At 39.7% G+C, this 22235-nt stretch overlaps 1 protein-coding gene across 1 annotated transcript; it reads right to left on the bottom strand.

The window, feature by feature from the left end:
- Positions 1–1995: 1995 nt before the first annotated feature.
- gnai3 (guanine nucleotide binding protein (G protein), alpha inhibiting activity polypeptide 3) lies at positions 1996–22235 on the bottom strand. Its single transcript, XM_080445407.1, has 9 exons — positions 21568–22235; positions 11686–11728; positions 10186–10327; positions 9131–9288; positions 7257–7385; positions 6386–6515; positions 6052–6205; positions 4770–4977; positions 1996–3868 (listed from the first exon to the last, which is right to left on the bottom strand). The coding sequence occupies exons 1-8, from the start codon at positions 21683–21685 to the stop codon at positions 4787–4789; spliced, it is 1065 nt and encodes a 354-aa protein (XP_080301533.1). The 5' UTR covers positions 21686–22235; the 3' UTR covers positions 1996–3868; positions 4770–4786.

Genomic DNA, 22235 nt, shown 5'->3' with positions numbered 1-22235 from the left:
GTGGCCAAGGAGAGACAGACTCCTGGTAATTCAATTTAAACCACGTAGGATATCTTGCCTCCCCATGTTGCCAAGCAACAACCCTTGTCCGCGAGTCCAAGGTAATAGTTGTTCTTATTATTAACAGTTCACAAGATCCAGATAGGTATTGTCACTTTTGCATAAGGCTCTCCGTCACTGAATGTCTCAATTACTGGCATGCAAGGCTATACAGTAATAATAAAATTAACATATCATTACATAAGCCTACACGTACATATTTTTACACACACACACACACACACACAATATGCATAAATATACTGTATACGTATATACAGGTGTATAAGGAGTGATGGGTACTGACATGTTAAACTACAGTACAGGATTGGTTACAGAGCGAAGTAATGGAAAACAAGTCTATGAAGTACTATATAAACATTTGTATTTATCCTATCTAAATAAAGCAAAACATTTGTAAAAAGATTTAATCCTTAATTGTTGCTCTACTTTGCAGAACTTCCTGTCCTACCTTAACCCCTCACCTCAAATATTGGCATTTACAGAGAAGTGTACGGGTGGAAGAAGCAGAGAGGGTCCTCAATTGTTATGTTAACGTCACCTGCTTCACTGCCAAGTCCCAGGTCCTCCACTGCTCACTGCACATGGTACCATCACAACAGCAGATCCCTGCCAACGCAGTGCATTTTACATCCAGTTGGACTGAAACAACTATCAAGTCACAATATGCTTGTTTGGTCATGCAGCTTCCTAAAAGAAGACAATGTCGGATATATATTTTTTTCCTCCTTCAATACAGTATTGTACATGTATGTGAAAAATGGTACTACTTATGTCTCACCCCAAAAAGTTGCTGGCCTAATGCTGCGTAACCGATCCTCACCGCTTTCTAAGATGTAACGTTTGATTACTGTATTGCTGGTCTCATTTAATTTGGAAACCAATCCCTGTCAAATAAAGAGGAATAACCAGGGAAATTATTAATATATTGAATAGCCACAATTGAAACCTTGTTTTTGTTTATAAGTACTGTAGTCTTGATATGTTAACTGTAAAGAAAGGTTGCTGAGCTGATCTCACAGATAGTTCCAGTGCTTACAGTATATCCAGATTACAAACCAAATTGTACATGTATCTATTCTAGTGTTAATGTATTTCAATTCACTTACAAAATGTACATGTTAATGTGATCATGAATAATTTTAAAGAGGCTCAAACATGGTAGAGAAACTTTGTACATAAGAGTAGATCAATGGCTATATCCCTCTACAAGACTAGAGGGATGTTGGTTTATTTTCAAAAGGGATTGTAAATCTATTGAGTCTGTCCTTTCTTATGAAACGTAGAGGCATGAAATAAAGATGCATTAACCCTATGAGGCTGAGTCTACATCATTTTAAGATTACACACACAAGTTTCTTTCCTTCTTCTCTCTCTGGTGCCTTTTGCCCCCCCCCCCCGTGGGATTAATTCACTGGCAAACATTATTTTCAATGGTTGTTTGTGTAATTAGTACATTCACACAGGACGCAAATATCACAATCAACATAATATTTATTCAGAACGAGGTTAATTCTTTCATATTCTTTTCATAACTTCCTCACAGCATCAACCTGTATTCATATACCGTAGTTACTACGGTATATGAATAGTTTGATGCCAAATATTCACTAGCTTATTTTCCTATTGCTTATTCCTTAAGAGTGAAACAAACAGCGATAAAAAGTTGGACCTGTATTGGAGATCTGGGGTTCTTTGACCAGCACTGCTGGCATCAGTTAGGTCCTCAGCTGTAGCTGAAAGGTGCATTCATGGGCATCTATTCTACAGTATAGCATTGTTCCTATTCTGCAAGCCCCGTTTCTCTGCTCCATTTGGGGGCGAGGCATTTATCTTTCATTAGTCACAGACCAAAAGGTTTATATAGGATACGGCCGATATGCCCTGCCCACGGCAACTGATTTGGCATGCAACAGTAACAAATGCAGGACGAGCAAAGCTTAGTGTTGTCATTTAATTGTGTTAAGAGATGAACATTACAACTGCACAAATGAAAAATTGACAAGACATTGTTACTCCTGCACAACGCCTCAATGCTGTTTCGTTTTCTGTGAAAGGAAGTGATCAAACGAACCCAAACCACAGTCTGTTATATTGCCAACACAATTCTTACAAAAGACTATGGCTCTGAGCCATTGAGCAATGACACAGCATCCCACTGTAACAAACTACTATTTGACTTGCCTTGTTTGGTCTGTTTATATTTCTTTACTGCAATCCACAGGATTAAGAACAAATTTACCTAGAGTAAAATAAGTAATAACACATCAAATTGGCTTTCAGGCATGTAATATTATTCATCTTTTGCAATGTCAAGTGGAACGATCACAGAACAGTGAAGAGTTCTCCCTTAATGAAACATTACAAATTGTGCTGCAGTGAGGTGTCCTATTCCTAAATACAAAAATATTGTTCAATACAAAGTGGTCCAATTACAATAAAAACTAGAAAGGTGTGCTCAGCAGAGCAAAAATCTCCGCCAGGAACCATGCCCTAATAATAATAGCAATGTGTGCAGTTACATTTACAGCCATGTACATCATCTCTACTGTCTTCCTCTCGGGATGACCTGATCACATCACCAAAAACATGTTATTTTCAAATCCAGGATGCTCACTTGGCAACTCTACTGTCTGTTCCTTCAAGGTGAGACTGTATTAGGATATATTACTTTTGGTGAAATATTTACTGAGCGTTGGCACTCTAAATTTCTTCTAAAGACTGGAGAATGTTGATTGTTGTCAAACTTATAAATTCATATTTTGGTGTTAATCAAACGTTGGCTTGTACCGGTGAACGCGCTTGTCCGCAATTGTCTAGTTCCGGTACATCCCATGGCATAAGTTGGAGTGATAGGAGCTTTGTAATTGGAACATTTATACAGTATATACCCATAGAGGGACAATTGCTCTGCAATTACCGGTATATATAAAAAAGACAAAGTTGTCATTGACTGATTAGAAAAAGCGTGCACAAGAAACATAATGCTGATCGGCCTAGTGGTATGTCATATTAGCTGCGGACTCACGCATAATCTCCTGGCAGAGATAATTACGAAGTACACAGCTTTGTTGCACTGCTAAAATCTCTTGTTTAAATCTAGGCATGGAAACAAAATTAATTAATGAGGCTCTTTCTTACTGAAAGTCTCGAGACAAAACTAGTTAGAGTTTGTACACCAGAATGGTCACACTAAATCCACAAATTATGGCATCCTAGATGGAAAGTCTATGTAAGTGCAACCCAATTTTCAAATAAAATATAACAAATTTAAAATTTAAAAATGAGAAATATTCAATAACAAGAACGTGGTTCAAACTTACAGCTAAGATAAGAAGAAACATAAAAATCAAGACTGGTGAATAAAAACATCAGTCAAGGAATTATGAGATGCAGTAATGGGTTTGACAAACAAGCCGTTTGTTTTGGTCCTGGTGCACAGTACTGTGACAATCTATGTGAGAGCTTGATTTGAAAATGAAGACAATTAAGGAACTACTTAAACAGCGAGCCCTGTGACAGGCACGAGGACCATAAATATGACAGGACTCCTGATGAAATCACAGTGATTTTTTAACCCCCTCCCCCCAAGTTCATCCTAATACTCTCTGCAATGCATGGTAAAAATATGTTAAGGAAAAAAAAAAAGATTGACGTAAAGAAGTCCCCAGAGTGTAGAGTTAAGGTCCAGCATGCAGCATGGTCACCTTTGCTTGCCTCAGTCATTAGCCACACCTATTTCCCAAATCATCTACTGCAGACAAGACATACCGGCTCAGGAGTCCCAATCCGCGTGCCCCCCCGACATCTACAATGCAGAAAAATAAAGAAACATGTTTAATACCCAGACCTTGTATGTCCAAAACCGTTACTTTTCAGGAAATGGAAAACCTGTGTTCCAATGGATCCAGTGTAGTTATTATTTAGTCACAAGCTCTTCTTGATACTTTTAATTTGTTCGATATTTATAAAACCCAGACAGACTAAACCACTTTCAACCTGGCATACCTATTATGCATTCATTGTGCAGTCATTACAGAAGAACATTTTCAAAATTGTTCAAAAATAGCAAAAAAAAATGCAGATCTACAAGCTCACAATGCGTCACATGTCATACATTGAAGTATAAAATAGGGCATTAATTTATAAATTACATAAAAAGTTGAAAGATGGAGATACAAAGTTTCTACTCGAAAATAATTATACATTATAGACTGTACAGGGTTATAGTTTTCATACTGCAGAAGGGTGCCATCAGGACATGATATAGTTCTATTTATATAGCTACTCTATAGACTGTACAACAATACAGTTTTAGATTACAGTCCGTACAGGTGCTAGCACAGTCTATTGATATTTTACAATTTTGTTTCCTATTATATTCCTATTATTGTCACTATTTGTATTTTACCTTAATGCATCATCTTATTTCTATTGTTATGCACACTCAAAGCTCAAAGTAAAAACATTTGATCTGCCTACAATGTTGCTACAAGCTGTGTAATAATGATGAGCCCTTGAACATTGAAAAGTAAATTCCATTCCTAAAGGTATACTACATACCAATTAGAGTTAAACTTTTATCAAAACATTCAGGTTCACAAGTTCACAAGGAGGAAGTGGATTTTTGGAACCAAATGGACCCGTATTTGTACACTCTTTGGAGTTAAATTAATTGCTGTGGAAATGCTGACATTGAAGGAGCTAACCTGCAGTGCTTGGGGCCTCAATACAGCCCACATTCTTTCAGGTTGATCTTGATGATGACGTCAGTGACAGCATCGAAGACAAACTGCACGTTCTTGGTGTCAGTGGCACAGGTGAAGTGGGTGTAGATCTCCTTGGTGTCCTTTCTTCTGTTTAAGTCCTCAAACTGGCACTGGATGTAAGCTGCAGCCTCTTCGTACCTATTAGCACCTAAAGTACAGCAAAGGGTCTCAATTAGAAAAAACTAAACGCCATTGCAGAACCGAGATGAAAACGAAATAATGGCAAAAAGTTCTGAAAAATAATCAAATCAAAGAAAACTTTTCTTTAAATACATGATTGTGCCAATTTTGGCCCACTAACGCAAGCATGTGACATAAATATTGAAAGACTACATTTAGACGAGATACAAGTGAGCTAAATTATTTAGTGGCAAATTTTGCAACCACAAATTTAAATATGAGGAGCAGCAAACTACATCTCGCTTGCTGTATACAGCAGGCTTTCAATATTATAATAACACAATATCTATCAGCCATGCCAGCCCTGACGAAAAAGGATAGTCATTTTGTATTAAAACAAAATGCCAGACACCAGAGGGTTAATGATGATGAGGAATTTCATGTTAAACTCAACATTGCTGCTATGCAATTTGCCTTAAACTACCAAGCAACTTCAAATAAAATGATACGTGTATGGTGCACAAACTGTGGGTGCTGAAACATGCCAAAGTTATGGTGGATACAAAAATAACAATAATAGGTGCAATTTCTAATAATTCCCCAGATATTACTAAAAAATCACACCCTGTGTGAAGTGGGCGGTGTCTTCCTAGCTAACCACAATACTGAATGGAGTCAACCAATGATGAAACACTCTTTATGATGGACAAAACCATAACTTAAAAAAAACAAATGTATGGTTTTTTTAAAGTTATGGTTTCTTATATAGGGCTATGCACATGTGTCATGTGACACTGGCCAATCACAGTCCTGAATAGATTGTGATTGGCCAATCACAGCGCAGGATAATTGTACAAATTTCCAAACCTCACTTTCAGGGGTGGTTTCACTGCCCAAGATATTTGTACATTTTTCCAAATCTCACTTATAGGGGCGGTTTCACCGCCCAAAAAGGAGTTGTCTCAATATATTTCTCTTTCTGCAATAAAACCCACAACAATAAAATACCCAAGGACCCAAACAAAAATTATAATATTACAGAATAGGTCCTTTGAAATACAAATAATACACCAGCTTGATGTACAATATGTCAGTGTCTCACTAGAATATTCAGGGTAGCAGATGGTAAGTGGACTCCTGCTGATCTTCTCTTCAAACAAGTCCTTCTTGTTGAGGAAGAGGATAATGGAAGTTTCTGTGAACCATTTATTATTGCAGATGGAGTCAAAAAGCTTCATGCTCTCATGCATGCGGTTCTGGGGGAAATAAAAGAGTAAAGGACAAGTAAAACAAGTGTACAAACTGTACATGAATGCACTGCAGAACTGACAAAACCATACAATTTGGTCAAGTACATACATTTACGTTCAATAATCTGAAAACAAACAGCAACATTAACATACGTAATGCAACATAATCAAACCTCCATTCCTTACCATCTCCTCATCCTCAGCCAAGACAAGGTCATAGTCACTAAGAGCTACACAGAAGATGATGGCTGTCACACCCTCAAAGCAGTGGATCCACTTCTTTCTCTCTGAACGCTGGCCTCCCACATCAAACATCCTGCAAACGGAGACATATGTACGCAATTAACATGCAAATGCACAGCAAATGTGGTCATTTGAACGTAATGAGGCTGAGGGTCCTCTTAAATCTAGGCCAAGAGAACAATTCACAAAGCCCCACATAACAGGCCACTGACCCTGCTCCGTTATAGTTAACTCTGTAATATCACTGTCGCATAGGCTGCCTCGGCACCCCACCTGGGGCCCTCTCAGACAAACCGAAGCTACAGTATATTGAGCCATTCAGCTGAGAGAGGAACGCAAGAATGTTATGTGCTCCTACATCAATTCAGTGAACACCTAATTCAAAGCAACCGAGCAGTTTTAATAGATGAGTCAATTAAAGTTAATGTTTGCCCGGGGAGTGTTTGCCCGTAAAGATTCCATTAGATGGCAATTCATTAAAAAATGGCTTGCAATTGTCTGGGAGTGAAGGAAACAATGAATGCAAATGCCCTCTTGTGGACAGTAACTTTCATATTATTGCTTGTGTAAATTATTAATTTATTAATTATAGAGAAAGTCTTATAGTAATTCCCTCATATTCTTTTTATCTTTCATATTATTTAAGCTAGACTGTATTTTAATCTTTAGCTCAGTCTTAGGCCACTCCCCCTCCCCCCTAGAGACCAATGAAGTTAATCTAATCCTTAATTTATCTGACACCTTCATTTACTGGCACAGTCGGTCAAAGCCATTTTACGATGTGTGGGGAAAAACAAATGATAAGTTTACTAACTTGAAATACAGCTCTTTGAAGGTGAAGTGGGTCTCTACAATGCCAGTGGTCTTGACACGCGTACGCAGCACATCCTGCTGGGTTGGAATGTAGCTTGGCTCAGCGATCCTGTCCAAGTCGTTCAGATAGCTGAGGGACAGATACATAGGATAATTATGTAAGGCAGTGGTTCTCATGGTGGGGTCCAGGGACCCCCAGGGGTCCTTGAGGGGGTTCCAGGGGGTCCCCAACAATATTAGTTATCATAAGATCAAAAATCATTCTTTAACCCTATACTTTGGTTATTCAAAAATAGCCGATACGTACAAGCTCACAGCGTGTCGCATAGCAACATTTTTTTTTAAACATTAATCATAATAGTAATTGATCAACACAACTCTTCTCTTATGGGGGTCCCTGGCACAAAATATTTTCAGATGGGGGTCTGCGGCCAAATACGTATTAAGTTGGTGGTCCTTGACATGAAAATGTTTGAGAACAACTGAAGTAAGGGGTTCCCGGGAAGACCAGTGCAAAGTCACAAGAACACAAAGAAATGTAATGGAGGTTTGCAGAGGGCTGCACACCTAGGGTAATAGGGTAATCAGAAGGTCACTGGTTCGCCTTTCAGCCCTGGTCTATGTGTCAAGGGGCCCTGAGTAAGACACTTAACCCCTAATTGCCCCTGAAAACGGAATTAAAAGCAAACAAATAAACACACAAACAAAACTTTAAGGGATAAATTGGGAACAATTTGCATATCTATATCAACATCTTCCTATTTGAACTACAATGTAATGAAATTAAATGTTAAAGTAAGTGTCAGTAGCCTATATTATAACTATTATTAACTATGTTAATTATGTAAACTAAACTTACAATACACACCAAAACACACCAAATGACAAAATCATGCAGTTTCTCCAACTCACAGAAACACAGGGTTAATTCTATGTTAAAATAACTGTTGATTCAGGAGATGTCAAAACACTGCAAGATAATGAGATATTCTTTGGACAATCAGGTTTAGTGAACTGGGGGACATAGTTCTGGAGACGGATAGCCAAGGATTGCAGAAGGATACTAAATATGGGTGTGTATTTTGATGGATGATAAACACTGGCTGCGAGTGAAAACAGAGCGTAGCAACTACAGACTAACTACACTGGTCCCTCTAGTCTGGAAGAAGTGTGGAAAACTGCAACTACAACCACGACATGTCCATTGTTTTCAAAACAAAAGGTATGTCCTTCACACTAACCTACTGTACAGCACTTTCTTTTGGGGCATTTGTGATATAAACATGAGGGAAAGCCAAAAACATTGGACTTTATCAATCTTCATTTAAGTGTCAACAGACAACCAGCTAAATTTGTCAGATTGAAATCTGTGCATATTGTATATACTTGATTAAGATTGTACATTTCAATTAATTTAATTTAATACATTTATATCATTGTGTTCTTAGCTGTATTGTGAAAACCAAAAATTTCAACTTAACTGATACCTAAACCCTAAAGAAACAACACCGCCATTTCACAACCCTCTTTCCTTTCAGGAATGTCATCGCTTGCAAAGCAATGTTCTAAACAAGCTGCCACAAGAAAAAAAGAGCAAGACTCATCTTGTCTCCCTCCTGTACTTGTACACAGGTTCTGTTGCGTGTGGAAAGCTGGGCCTGGCCTTCCAGTGAAAACTGTAACCTTCTATATGATGACGAAAATCTGAGCATTCGTTTCTCATACTCGTTTTCAGCGCATGTGAATTGAAGACTGGTGATGCAAATCTAAACTTGTTCATTTCTCCTCGATGAAAATGCACCCTAATGCGTATTGAGGGTAAATGCTACAGTAACAAAGGCATAAACGTAGGGGAGGGAAAAGAGGAGTCCTCACTATGAAGCAGAGTCATTAAGCTGGTACTCTCGAGATCGACCGAAGCAGTCCTGAACTCCGGCATCCATCCACAGTCTAAGTATGACTCCAGTCAGCTCCGATGACATCACTCCCTCCTCCGCCGAGCTTGCCAGAGAAAAGAGTTGGCGGGCATCGTCCTGGCAACAACAAACACGATAGCCTTTTAAAAACAAGTGCCCCTCACAAGGACACAGCCCAACCCTACTGTTAAATCTGTCATTGCAATTTTGTGTGTCAATCTATTTCAGGGGGGAAGGTAAAGTACACATTTAAGCTTTCTGAGAGCAGATGGGTCTCTGAATGTGCTGAGATGTTCACAGGGATTAAAGCAAAACCTCACCAATGAAAAGTTTTAATTCAAGGGTTCTGATAGTAATCATTGCTATTGTGTTTGTTCAGTAGAAAGGCTCTTCAGTAAGCAGGAAAATTCAGGGTAGGATACCAATTTTATCCAATCAGGAGAGAGAATTCACACAGGATACAGGATAAACTTGTATCCTGTGAAAAAGTGAAATTGGAAGTAATGACACAAAGAAATGTGCAGACAAAATTGAAACTGGAACACTATAAAATTGAAGCTGAGAAATGGGTCATCTCTCCTGATTGGATGAAATTGGCAACCCACCTGAACATTTATTTTTTCTTTATTAAAGAGCTAGAGAGACGTGGAGACCTCTGTTACTGAACAGTCTACACAACAATGATTACGCTCAGAATATAGAGCTTATATCACTTGCCCTACCTTTAAGGTAGCATGCATGTACAGAAAATGTATTCTATTGCTAGTTTGACCATGTCGCGCACCAAAAATGGCAAGTCTACAAGCTCACAACATGTTGCGCTGCAACACCTTGTGCACTTGCATATCGGCTATTTTCGGTGTGTGACACCGGCACCCAACTAAATATAAATGATCCTTAAGAGAAAGAGAAGAGTTAGCCAAGAGAAAGATATGCTGGCCTCTTATGGAATCCAAATCAGAGCCTTAATCCATGTGTTAAATATATTTTGATGTAGTTTGAGAATTAGCGTACCGCCCGGGCAGAATCTTCAAATTCTATCTTTAACCGGCCCATTGCCCTGATGATGGCAATAATGGACTGGATGGTGTTGCTGTACACCACAACTCTGTACTGTTTGCACTCTTCTTCAGTGTAGCCATCTTCATGGATGATTCTGAAAGGGGGGAGAAAAGAAAATGATTTAATTTTATTTTTTTCTGTTCACCTATACTGACAAGCCCAAAATTAGGATGCCAGGTTTAATATGGTTAACAGTCGAAGGATGTAAAGCGCCAAATGAGGAACATGCTGGAGAGTTGGAACTTTTCCTAACAACTGTTAACTCATTGAGTGCCAATGACGTCGCAGACGTCACGTTTTTCATAAGCCCAGAGTGCCAATGACGTCTGAGACGTCATGAAAAAAAAAAAAAAAAAAAAAAAAAAAAACTCAAAAAAACATCTTTTTTTTTTTTTTTTTTTTTTTTTTGAAAAAAAAGGTTCAGAACCCAAGATATGATGATTTGAAGATTTGCTGCTCCATTCACTTCTTGTTTAACTTTTTAACTGAAAAGGCTGTATCTCGGCTCCAAAGCACTTTTTTTTTTACAATGTATTTTTGGCCTTGGCACAGGGGTGATATAGCCAGAAATATTTTTGGCACTGAATGAGTTAATGCTGGAATTTTGCACTTCACTGGGTATGCAGCACGCTTAATGTGGGAATCTGGGGGAATCTATTGAGGCCTTGCCAGGCTACGGCTGGCCTCTGTGCCCATTGTTTGGTCGGTTATGTAAAAAGAGCACTTCCCCCTCTGCCTAAAGCAGTGCAAAACTAGCTCCAGTTCTGCATCAGTGTTGAACTCGGTCTGTAATGGAAATTCTTCCTGAACCAATATCCTCTGACAAGAAAGCCACACTTGGAACAGAAAACGCATGATCGCAAAATTAGGGTCAGTGTTTCCAACAAAATGCAAGAGTTGGATAGAGTGCCATTTAACACATTGAATGCCAAAAACGGTCCGGACCGTTTTTGAGGGTCCAAACGAGAAGTGCCGAAAACGGTCCGGACCGTTTTTGACCCAATTCTATTTTTATACATGTGGGCCACGTGGGGCGCTAAAACGAAACTTTGACATCACCCAAGTAGTTTCTGAGAAGAAGAGGCTGGATCTGGCTCCATGTCAAAAATCCTTCCGGTCGGCGTTTTCAATGTTATCTCCTTGATTAAAAGCTTAATATCTCCATTTCTTTTTAATGTGGTGGAAACGAGCCGTTTTCGATCGGCGATCACGCTGCAATGGAGGGTCGCGTTAGAAATATTATTGTTCCAGGCGTTAGTCGGGACCCTCCGCCGTCTCGCACGCACGCTTTGTTTACATGCATTTCCGCGTCGGGGCTTCTCACAGCACTCAACGTATAACGCAAGTGGATGGAAGAAATGCTGGCACTCAACGTATAATATTTTAATAAACCTCTGGCACCCAATGTGTTAAGCTGTTACCATTAATGTTCCTTGACAAGTTGAAACTTACTTCATCTGCTTCACTATTGTGCTTTTCCCAGATTCTCCAGCACCTGAAAAAATAGGCAAGAACAATCACATATTAGAAATGACAGCAGCCATTGGAGTCTTGGCCTTTGGCCATGCCATCTACAGTACAAAAACAGGGTTTGTCTGTTCTACTTTGAGGGGACAGACATACTGTAGAATCACAGCTCATCCCGCAACGCGCATGATGTCATGAAACAGAACCCCCCTCAGCCATAAAAAAAAGTCTACAGCAGGAAAATCTATGCATGAATAAATGTATTTTTATTCCAATTATTTATCTCTTAGTTGCACCAACTTGTGAAGGCCCTCGTAGTGGGCCAGCAGTGTCCCCCTGTGTTATTGTCGAGTGTCCTTGAGCAAGACACTTGACCCATAACTGCTCTCAATGAGCAGGTTGGTTCCTTGCATGGTTTCCTCCGCTGTCGGCAAGTGAATGAATGAGTGAATGTAATGCACATTGTGAAGTGCCTATTTAGGCAAGTATTTATAAAGGTCGCCGTTTCCATTTGCCTATAGGAGACTGTCACCACACTAGTCGACATGCCCACAAGTAGCCAGCCTGTATACTATAGTTTAGTTTTCTACAACCTCCACCCAGGCGTTAACGAAATAAATATTATGAGCTGGCGTTCCTGATGTGGGTGTGTCAGCAATATTCCGCTGACATTGTGCAAGTTTGACTAATGCTTTAGCTTCGATGACAGCCATATTATGCAGCATATCTGTTCCACTTCCCCTTTATTTGGAGAACTGCACAGCTGGCAAAACACAATGCAATAACAGCCAGTGTTCTTGTGCTGGGTGGTCCCTAGGTGGTACCAATCAAAACAGCACTAGAAACTGTGTGAAAAGGGCTGAAATCAATTAACACTTCATGTATATATGGCTGATGTGCGTATACTGCATTCCCACACACTTCTTGTGTGTGTGTGTGTGTGTGTGTGTGTGTGTGTGTGTGTGTGTGTGTGTGTGTGTATCTCTCCCTCTAATATATATATATATATATATATATATATATATATATATATATATATATATATATATATATGATACTGTATCTGATAATTTGTTTTTGAGTACACACTTTGTTTATATTCAATACTCTTCGGTTTTGATGTTTGATATATATACCCCCCCTCCCCTTATGTGAACTACAATACATAGCTTGTTCAAAAACATTTTCACCCACTCTTTTACACAACGAAACTTGTGATGTGACAAATAAAGTGAAGATGAATTGTGGTCGATCTTGGTGACAAACAGGTGATTTACCCAACTGGGTCTAGCAGCTGATTATCATTTAGCCAACACAATGTGACATTGCGTAATGGGAAAACACAAAGCCGCAATCAGAATTACATGAATTATGCATCATAACTTGGGTGCAACCACATCCTCTTTAGAGATACTGGCCAGATTGCTCAAGTTGAGGAACAAGTGTTGATAAAATGTCAGATGTGACTACTAGCAAAAATTTCCCTTATCTTCAAATCAGGTATACTGTAGCCTTAGAATGGCTTTTATTCAACATATTCATTCTAATTCTAATTAAAAATAAATAAATAAAAGATGATAGATAAACATATCAAATCTGGATAATATTCATTAAATATTAATATGTGTTAAAATGTCATTTGAAGGATGTTTTCTCATAGAAACACTGTAAATGTAGATTTTGGGTGCACATGCACCTAACAAACTGTCCAGTGCAACTAAAACATTTCATTCATCGCACCAGTGCACCTTACATTACACTTAGCAGCCAACCAAAGTTAGTCTTTGGCCCTGTGGAAGAAATAAACACATATTTTTGTAAGTTTGGGACCCAGGAGAGACCAAAGTCTTTTGGGTCACAAGCTGAAATAATTGGGGGACGGAACCCCTGTTCAGAGGGTCATCGCATTAGTTCATGCAGGACACAGGAGTCGAATGTTTGTTTCCAATCAAACACACTTTTGAACACTCCAATCACAGCTCATTCGCACAACACGGTGGTCCTTTTAAATATGGCTCCAACCTACTCTGGATCTCTGCTATTCAATTGCTGCTTCTGGCAAGCTTGCCCAAGTTCAGTGTCTTGCATGGCTCAAACGTTAAACTGAAATTCACGTTTGCATGGCTCTGGTCTAAAGTAAGCTGAAATTCAATGTTTGCATGGCTCTAAAGTTAAAGTTAAACTCAAATTCAATGTCGCATGGCTCTAAAGATAAACCTGAATTCAGGTTTTGCAAGGCTCAAGTTAAACTGATTCAATGTTTTGCTTTGGAATCACTCTTGTATACTCAAAGCGTTCCGTGATTTAGCTTTGCATGCTGCTTAGCTCAAATAAGGGAACAAAGCCATCAACACCAAGTATAACTGTAGTAAATTATTTTGCAATAAATGCTTAAATCTATTTATGACACGAGTGTTCCTGACTGAAATGCATCCAGTGGTCTCATGTGACACTTAATATGTCCAATAAAGTGCCATTGACTGTAGCCTACTCTTGAACATTTTAATACTATTGTTTAACCGGTTTTGAGATTATCACCTTTTCAGTTGAGCCGATAATTAAGGTGATTTGTATTTTAACAAAAGTATCACATTTTACTTGTTTAATTACATGAAAACAACCTTCCTTTGTTAAGTAGAAAGCGTAATCCTAGTGAGAGTAAAACGTTGTGCTTAGGTACATCTGTATGTATGTACGCTATGTACAGTAATTCAAAACAGCAAGTTCTGGTGATTCCGTTTTTGCTATGGGTTCCACTTGTTAGCAGTTGAGGTAGAGGAACCCAGTGTGATAACGCGTAGCACAACAGGATTATTTTATTTTAATGAATGCTTTTGAATGATATTGAATGCGCATAGTGAAAACATTGTATCTATATGACATGATTTAATTGAAATATTAGTAAATAGTTTAGACTACAAATACATTTCCTGTTTTTTCGCCAGGCACTCCCTTTTAACCAAACTACAGTAAGGTAGTAGCTGCCTAGCAGACCATCAATCATGTACACTAGGCTAGAAAGCATTGCAGGCCATGTTTGATGGCTACTATCAAGTGCGGCAAGAGCTACGGGGAGGATGGAGTGACACCAGAGGTGCTGAAGTATGTGCCCAACTGCCCATAGACGAGGTGGTGTTGGATTTCATCAACCAAGCACACACGTCTTACGAGCTGCCGAAGCTGTGACACACAATGATCATCGTTCCAGTACCAAAGTCAGGCGACCTGATCAAGACACACAACTATCGGGGCATCAGCCTGAGCTCACAAGTCACCAAGCCAGCGAACAGGATGATCCTCAACCGTCTTAGACCCATCTTAGACCCTCTGAGAAACTCACAGAACGGTTGCCGCCGGGAGCGAACAAAAGGCGCTGAGGAGGATACTGGAAGGAGTAAGGGAGCGGAACCTGTCAGCTGTGATCATCTTCATTGACTTCCAAAAGGCCAAGAAACTCATGAACATTCTCCGGGCCTAAGGAGTTCCTGAGAAGATGGTTCAGATGATAGAGACAAGTTACAGCCTTACTCGAGCCAAGGTTCAAATTCACAACAGTGACACCAAAGACTTTGAGATCCTAGCGGGCGTCCTACAGGGTGACACTCTGGCCCCCTTCCTGTTCCATTATAGCGATGGACCATGCCCTGAGACTCGCAATCAATGGCAGGGAGAAGGCACTGGGGCGAGTACACCACATGTTCATAGCTACAATGGAGTCATTACTGCTGTATGGGGCTGAGACATGGACCCTCACAGCACAACAGGAAAGGGCCCTGGATGGAGTCTACACAAGAATGCTAGGAATGGCACTAGGTGTCACATGGACGGACCACATCAGAAATGTGGTCCTCTACGGGGACCTACCACGGGTCACAGATAAAGTCCGCGAGAGAAGGATGAGGCTGGCAGGGCAGTGCGTCAGGCATCCGGAACTAGTGGCAAGCAAACTGACAATATGGGAGCTAACCCAGGGCAAAGCCAGGAAAGGCAAGAAGGGCACCACCACCTACGTAGATGCACTGTGGCGTAACAGCTTAGCTAACAACAATGTAGAGCTCAAGACCCTGATGTTAGATAGGAAAGTGTGGAGGGCAGCGATTCAGGAGTCCCGAGTTGGTGTTGGCTAGCCCGCACTCTCGCATCACAGGCTTACACAACCAAGTAAATAAGGTTTCCTGTGGTTTACTGTGTGGCGGTTACAACTGCATGAATGAATTAGAAATGGTGCTACACAGAGTCCAGTATGCTCGGAGTCAGAAGTACTACCGGAAGTGTATAACAGTTGTTTGGTTAATCAAGACCTATACATTAGCCATGTGAGGTAATGTGGTAATTCTGTCTTCTTGATCTCGAGAAGCCTCAAACCAATCGCTTCACATTTGCTCTCTCTCACGTTTGACCAGTGCGAAGAGGAACAAGAAGTAATTGATATACAAAACATACATTTTGAATATCATGACATTCAAAGTCGGAGCTGCAGCGCTCGCCAACGCTCTGCTCCGTTGTATCAATGAGTAAACAATGTAGACGCTAACACTATTAGCACCAAGAGGTAGTGGTAGTTTAGACTGCTGTTTTTGTGTGTGTTGTACGTGTCGATCTGCGCTTTGGAGATGATAAGCGCCCTCTCGTTCATAAAACAGTCCTTTATAAGTTTGAAGGCAGCGTCCTCCTGCCCTTCTCTGGCTGTGTGTGTGCGTGAGCCAGGACCGCACCTCCCTCCAGAGCATGGGAACTCTCTGCCCGCACCTCTAGAGCAGGGGAACTTGGGAAGCGAGAGCGAACAATCATCACAAAAGTCACACCCCCACATTTAGCAGAAAAGGCCTTTTTTTGGGGCAAAGCCAAGCCCATTTTGCCAGCTAAATAAATAGCAAACACCCACATTTGAAGGGCACGCCCTTTTTTCACACAGAGAGAGCGAGAGCGAGAGCGAGAGCGAGAGAGAAGACTCAGAACCAATCAGGATTGATCAGATCATGACAGACAGTCTTTTAGTAGTAATGGCTGATATGCAGTAGCTCCTGTAGTGATCGTTTTGTACCCATATACTGTATGATCTGGGTCAAATGTGCATTTTCACTCTCGTATTTGCCCAAGTGCACTGCAGAGCAGTACAGCACAGCACGCACGCACACACACAGAACGAACATCATATTTAATGTCAATGACAATGTTGCAGACAAACAAGCAAAACCTTGCCCACTGCAGTTGAACAACTCAGTAGATGTTTCATTGCTAATGTGAGTTTAACAGTGTGAGGCGAACTGTGCCTGGCATACCAGCATCAGATCTGAGCCGTGTGGGTAATTGGTCATATTTTGTGAATACAGATATATTACTTTTGTGGGGGAATACATAAATGCAGACCAACCCTATTCCAGATAAGATGGCTGGCTTTGGGGCCACACCGTAGAAAATTGCCTTTCAAAAACTACTGTTGTCCTGGGGACATTGGGCCTATTACCTATAATAGGCCTAATATATCATGTAACACTGAAATACAAATAACTAAGCCCCCACATAAGCAGCCTGTGCTTGTGCGTGTCAAACCTCTGTACACATCAATTGCACCGTTAATGAAGATTAACATTACTGGCCTCAAACTAGAAGCCTACAGTATATCTTGTTTTGCATGCACACAAAGCATCATTCTCTTTGCTTCAACAAGAATAGAAGCATTTTTCTTCAAGTCTATCAGAAGACAATTTCTTATAATGCAATGAAGATTATAGCAAGATAAAGAATACACATGGAGTTTAATGGAAGACATTTCTGTAGGGGCAGAGTGAGCCTAAGTCATTAGACATATCCAACAGTGGTATTGATGCATCAGGCCGGGTTTGGCGTTATAAGGGAGTAAATTCTGTCTCAAGAAACAGACTCTCTCATTGGCTCATATCTATAGCACAGTGTGAGCACGTCATAGGAAGACAATAATCCAACACAAGTGGAGGATTTGCAAATACAGATTGAGACTCTAGTGTACAAGAGTCTAAGAACGTCAGAGAGGCTGAGGGTCACCATCTGAATTCCTGAATAGATATCAGTGAAGCAGGCTGCCTTCCTGAAAAGACAACACATGAAATAGGACTTGATGGAACAAATGTCATGTGTGACCAGTGACAACTCCACAGCCACTCCAAAAGACAGAATTGTCTGTCTACTGCTAAAAGAGTATTTTGATAAACCACGTAGGAGTGAAAAAATTAAGGAAAAACTGATATCAGCAGCATAATGTGCCTTTATCGTTAAAATAATCAAGACTAACAGGAAACAGTTGCCACACTGCTGCCTGAGCCAATATTTTCCACTACCCTTGGAGAAGCTAGCCCAGATATCATGCTGTTCAGTGCAACAGAGAGCACATGGGGCACAAAAACACCACCTCTCATTCACAGGGTCTGTTAACAATCTAAGCTAACACAAACACACGCCCACTCCCATCGGCTCTCTGGCCTATTAAAAACCATAACTGTACATTTGACAAAGAGAAAAGAAATAGAATCCTCATTTGCCTAATTGGGAATCTAATGAGAAGAGTGAACGCTGCATGAGCATGTCAAACTGATATGGAGAAATAGATGTAATTTCCATAAACATGTGGGTTGAGTTTACATTAAAATGGGGACTGCCTGTTAGGAAGACATATCTACAGTAGACCCACAGCAATTAGCAGCAACCACAGCACTGAGAACAGTACAGCCAATGGAATTTCAAATATGAATTGCTACTGTACTCAACAGATAGCAACAGCAATAAGAAAAGCTACACATTCTCCAACTTTGACACATTTGTTTTCCAATCCAGAAATATGACAATATTGTTGATACTTGGTTAATGCTTGGAAAATTGATTGCACTGTTAACGTTCCTCGAGTTAAACAATAATATTATGTTCAGTAAGGAATTCAACAAGGATGAATTCTTTCCCTCGCCAATGGATCACAAGTGGGAGAAATGCATCAAAGACATGCATGACAGAACACAATGTGATGAGATCTCTCTTCTAATCTTGCCTAATTCCTTCATTCATGGTATTTTTGTCTGAACCTCAACTTTGGCCTTCTGCCAGTTGTCAGAAAACCAACTTAAGGAATCTCATCACAGTACCTTCCAAAAACTAAGGGAAGGTCATGAAGTACAACCTCAAACCGAGCATCATTTACCAAACATGTTGAATGGAGGTTCTATTTGAATTGCCATTTGTGGTGAAATGGGAGTTGATTTTCATTGGAAGCGCACTCGGGCTTTCCCGCAGTACTGTGGTTTTGTATTAGGGGCAGCAGCCAAACTCCCCTTGTTTTTTCCTCATAACTCTCTTGTTCCAGTATAGACAAGAGGAAGGCACTGCCTGGAAAAATCGGTTTCACTTCAGCTCTGTGGTCGGACTTCGAGAATGAATGTTTCCATACTTTGAGGATCAATTGGAGGGTGATAACTGTGGTATTCTAACAGTACAATGCAGGCTAAAAATCCCAAAGATCATTTGCTTGGCGAATGTATTCACGCACAGTAGGATTCGGTTCATACTGTACCCTTCAAATAGTTCTGTTGGAGACCATCAAGCCTATGTCAGTTAAACATGAAAACTGCTTACAGGTTTTCACACTAATCATTACAATAACTCACCTGCTTTAAACGAAACTGTTTTCCAATGGAATGCTTGCATCACTATAACAATGCGGCATAATTTTGTTTATCTCCTGCTTACTGTACACCAAGCAAAACTGAAAAAAAATCTCCTTTCACTTTTAAAGGCATGAAGGAGATTGATTCTAGCATGCTTATGTCCAAATATATTCAACAATATGGCTGCATGTTCAGATTAATAAATAAATAATATATATATTGCACTTATTTGTCAATATCTTTCTGCAACTGAATAAAAAGGCCTGAATTGTGAGGGTTTCTTTTCTCTCCAACTTCATATCTCAAGCAATCTAAGTTCTAATTGCGCAATTGCGACTTGCGATAATTCTGCAAATTTAGATTTCAAAATGTTGTGGGGAATTTGGAAATTAACTAATGTTAATTCCTCCGTTGGACTAGTTACATCTTGACATGGCCAGGTCACTACACAAACCAAACCTCTACCAAAGTGTCTTATTGCTTTAACGTTGATCCTGCCACCTGCTGGTGCAGGTATTGTTGAGACAATCACAATGGCTATTAATTTATTTTTATTTAAGGTTATAATTCTCATTTCAAATGTGATTTGTATTGCCAGTGAGCTGATGCAGCGTCTGCTCCAGTCCATACTGGTAACATTTTTTGCATTTTGCCCAGCACCACTTTGAGCTTCAAAACAACACACAAACAGCATTAATGTGGATGCTTTGTACTACAGATGAGGTCATGATGGGAAAATCAAAAAGTAGCCATCTTCTATATGCACCTGCCATCTACAATATTACTTCCATTTGATGTTTTGAAACCTGCCTGAAACTCCAATCCCTTATCGAAAGACATGGCAAGTACAAAAATCATATTTCATTTTTATGCACAGTTCCTCTAAGTTCCTGATTCATTCAAGGGGTTGCAGTGGACATGCTTAACATGTAGCTATATAGTTTGAAGTTGTAAAGGATTGTTTTGATTTTTTTTTAAATAAGTGGGGTAAATTTGTCCTATATTGTGTTTACATGTTTCTTTAATTTATGTTAGTCCATCACTTAAAATGATAGATGGATTCAGGAGTTGTAACTAAGCATTGGGTTCTGTTCTGGTCTGTATCTTCTAATCTATACCATATGGGTCACTCATTTGACAAATGATGTTCCTTACAACCAGCCAGAATGGGCAGCGGGTGTGTGTGCATGTGTGTGCGTGCGCGTGTGTGTGTGTGTGTGTTTACATAGTTAACAGTTATAATATAGGCTAGTGACACATAGGCTACTGTAACGTTTAATTTCATTACATTGTAGTTCAAATAGGGAAGCTGTTGATATAGAAATGCAAATTGTTCCCAACTTAATATCCCTTTAAAGTTTTGTTTGTGTGTTTGTTTTGTTTTTAATTACCTTATTAGTCCTGCAGGGGAAACTCAGTTTTCAGGGGCAATTAGGGGTTAAAGGGATATTTCAACATGTTTGGGGTCATTTTATCGTCTATACTCGGGCTTTTGTGAGCAGTAAGCACCCCAGACAGTTTTTAAGTTGCTTGATTCCATAGTGGGCTTGTCTAGTCTAGTTATTGAAATAAAATGTACAGTATCCTAGTCTGAAGATAAAAACGCTCATAAAACTTGTCACCCTGTAATAACTTAGACCAAATGATACCCAGTGGTGTAAAGTAACTAAGTACAGTTACTACTAAAGTACTGTAGCCTACTTAATTACAATTTTGAGGTATTTTATTTTATTGGAGTATTTTCGATTTTCAGTACTTTTACTCCACTACATCTCAGAGGCAAATATTGTACTTTTACTCTTATTTGACTTAGTTACTAGTTACGTTATACATTTTGATTATTATGACAAAAGATACATTAACCACTTCAGCTCTGTATACATTTCCGCCATTTGAAAATAGCCGATCTACAAGTTTGTAGATCTACTCTTTTCATAAGATTTGTATACATTTTATACATTTGAAAACTTGAGAAATGGGACATTCTGCATAATGAGTACTTTCTACTTTTGGTACTTTAAGAATATTTTGATACCAATACTTTTGTACTTTTACTCAAGTAACATTTTTAACACAGGCCTTTTACTTGTAACAGAGTATTTTTATATCGTGGTATTGCTACTTTTACTTAAGTAAAATATCGGAGTACTACTTCTTCCACCACAGACCAAAGTATACCCTCTTGGGTGCCTCGATCACTGCCAGGAAAATCGTGCGGTATATAGTTCCTACTTACCAAGTAAAAGCAGCTTCACTTCTTTGGATCGTTTGTCTCGATCTTCTCGCAGATGTTTATCAATGTATTTACTCCTCTCCACAGCAGCTTTGTCCTCGGCGCTTATCGTGCAGCCCATGATTTTCACCAACTTCTAACTAACGTTATACTGGCCTCTCTCTCTCTCTCTCTCTTCTGTGCAGAACTGCTCATCAAGTTGGCCAAAATAAACGGGGTTTTACTGGTGCGTGAAGTTCTCTCTTTTAGCCCAGGGACGAAGCAGAAGAAGGGAAAGGCGTTGGCACTTTATAATACGCGTGTCTCAACAACTAACCGTTAAAAAGCCCTACATGGGCGCTGATTGTAACGATCAAGCTGCAAATCGAGTTGAAATGTTTCGTTTGTGGCCAGAAAAAAATGTTTTCCCAGAAATGGTGATTTTTCTGAATTGTTATATCCAACTTATCCGTAGTTGTTGTAGAGTCGTACACAGCCAACCGATAAAAAAAACGGAAGGCAGGCTGTCGTAATCGACGCAAAGGAAAAGGGCAAAAATCAATGATTCAGCAATGATTGCAGTAATTGTCCAGCGTTATTAGTATAAATGTTCTCGCAGAACGTCCAGGTTTTCCTCACAGCTTGCCAGGATACTGTTGCGCAGTCGCGCGCTATACAGCTGATGATCCAGA

The sequence above is a fragment of the Gymnoscopelus braueri genome (genome assembly GCF_963280865.1).
Source record: "Gymnoscopelus braueri genome assembly, chromosome: 12".
Classification (NCBI taxonomy): domain Eukaryota; kingdom Metazoa; phylum Chordata; class Actinopteri; order Myctophiformes; family Myctophidae; genus Gymnoscopelus; species Gymnoscopelus braueri.
Note: the sequence above shows the minus strand (reverse complement) of the source record. Positions and strands in the feature narration are given on the sequence as shown.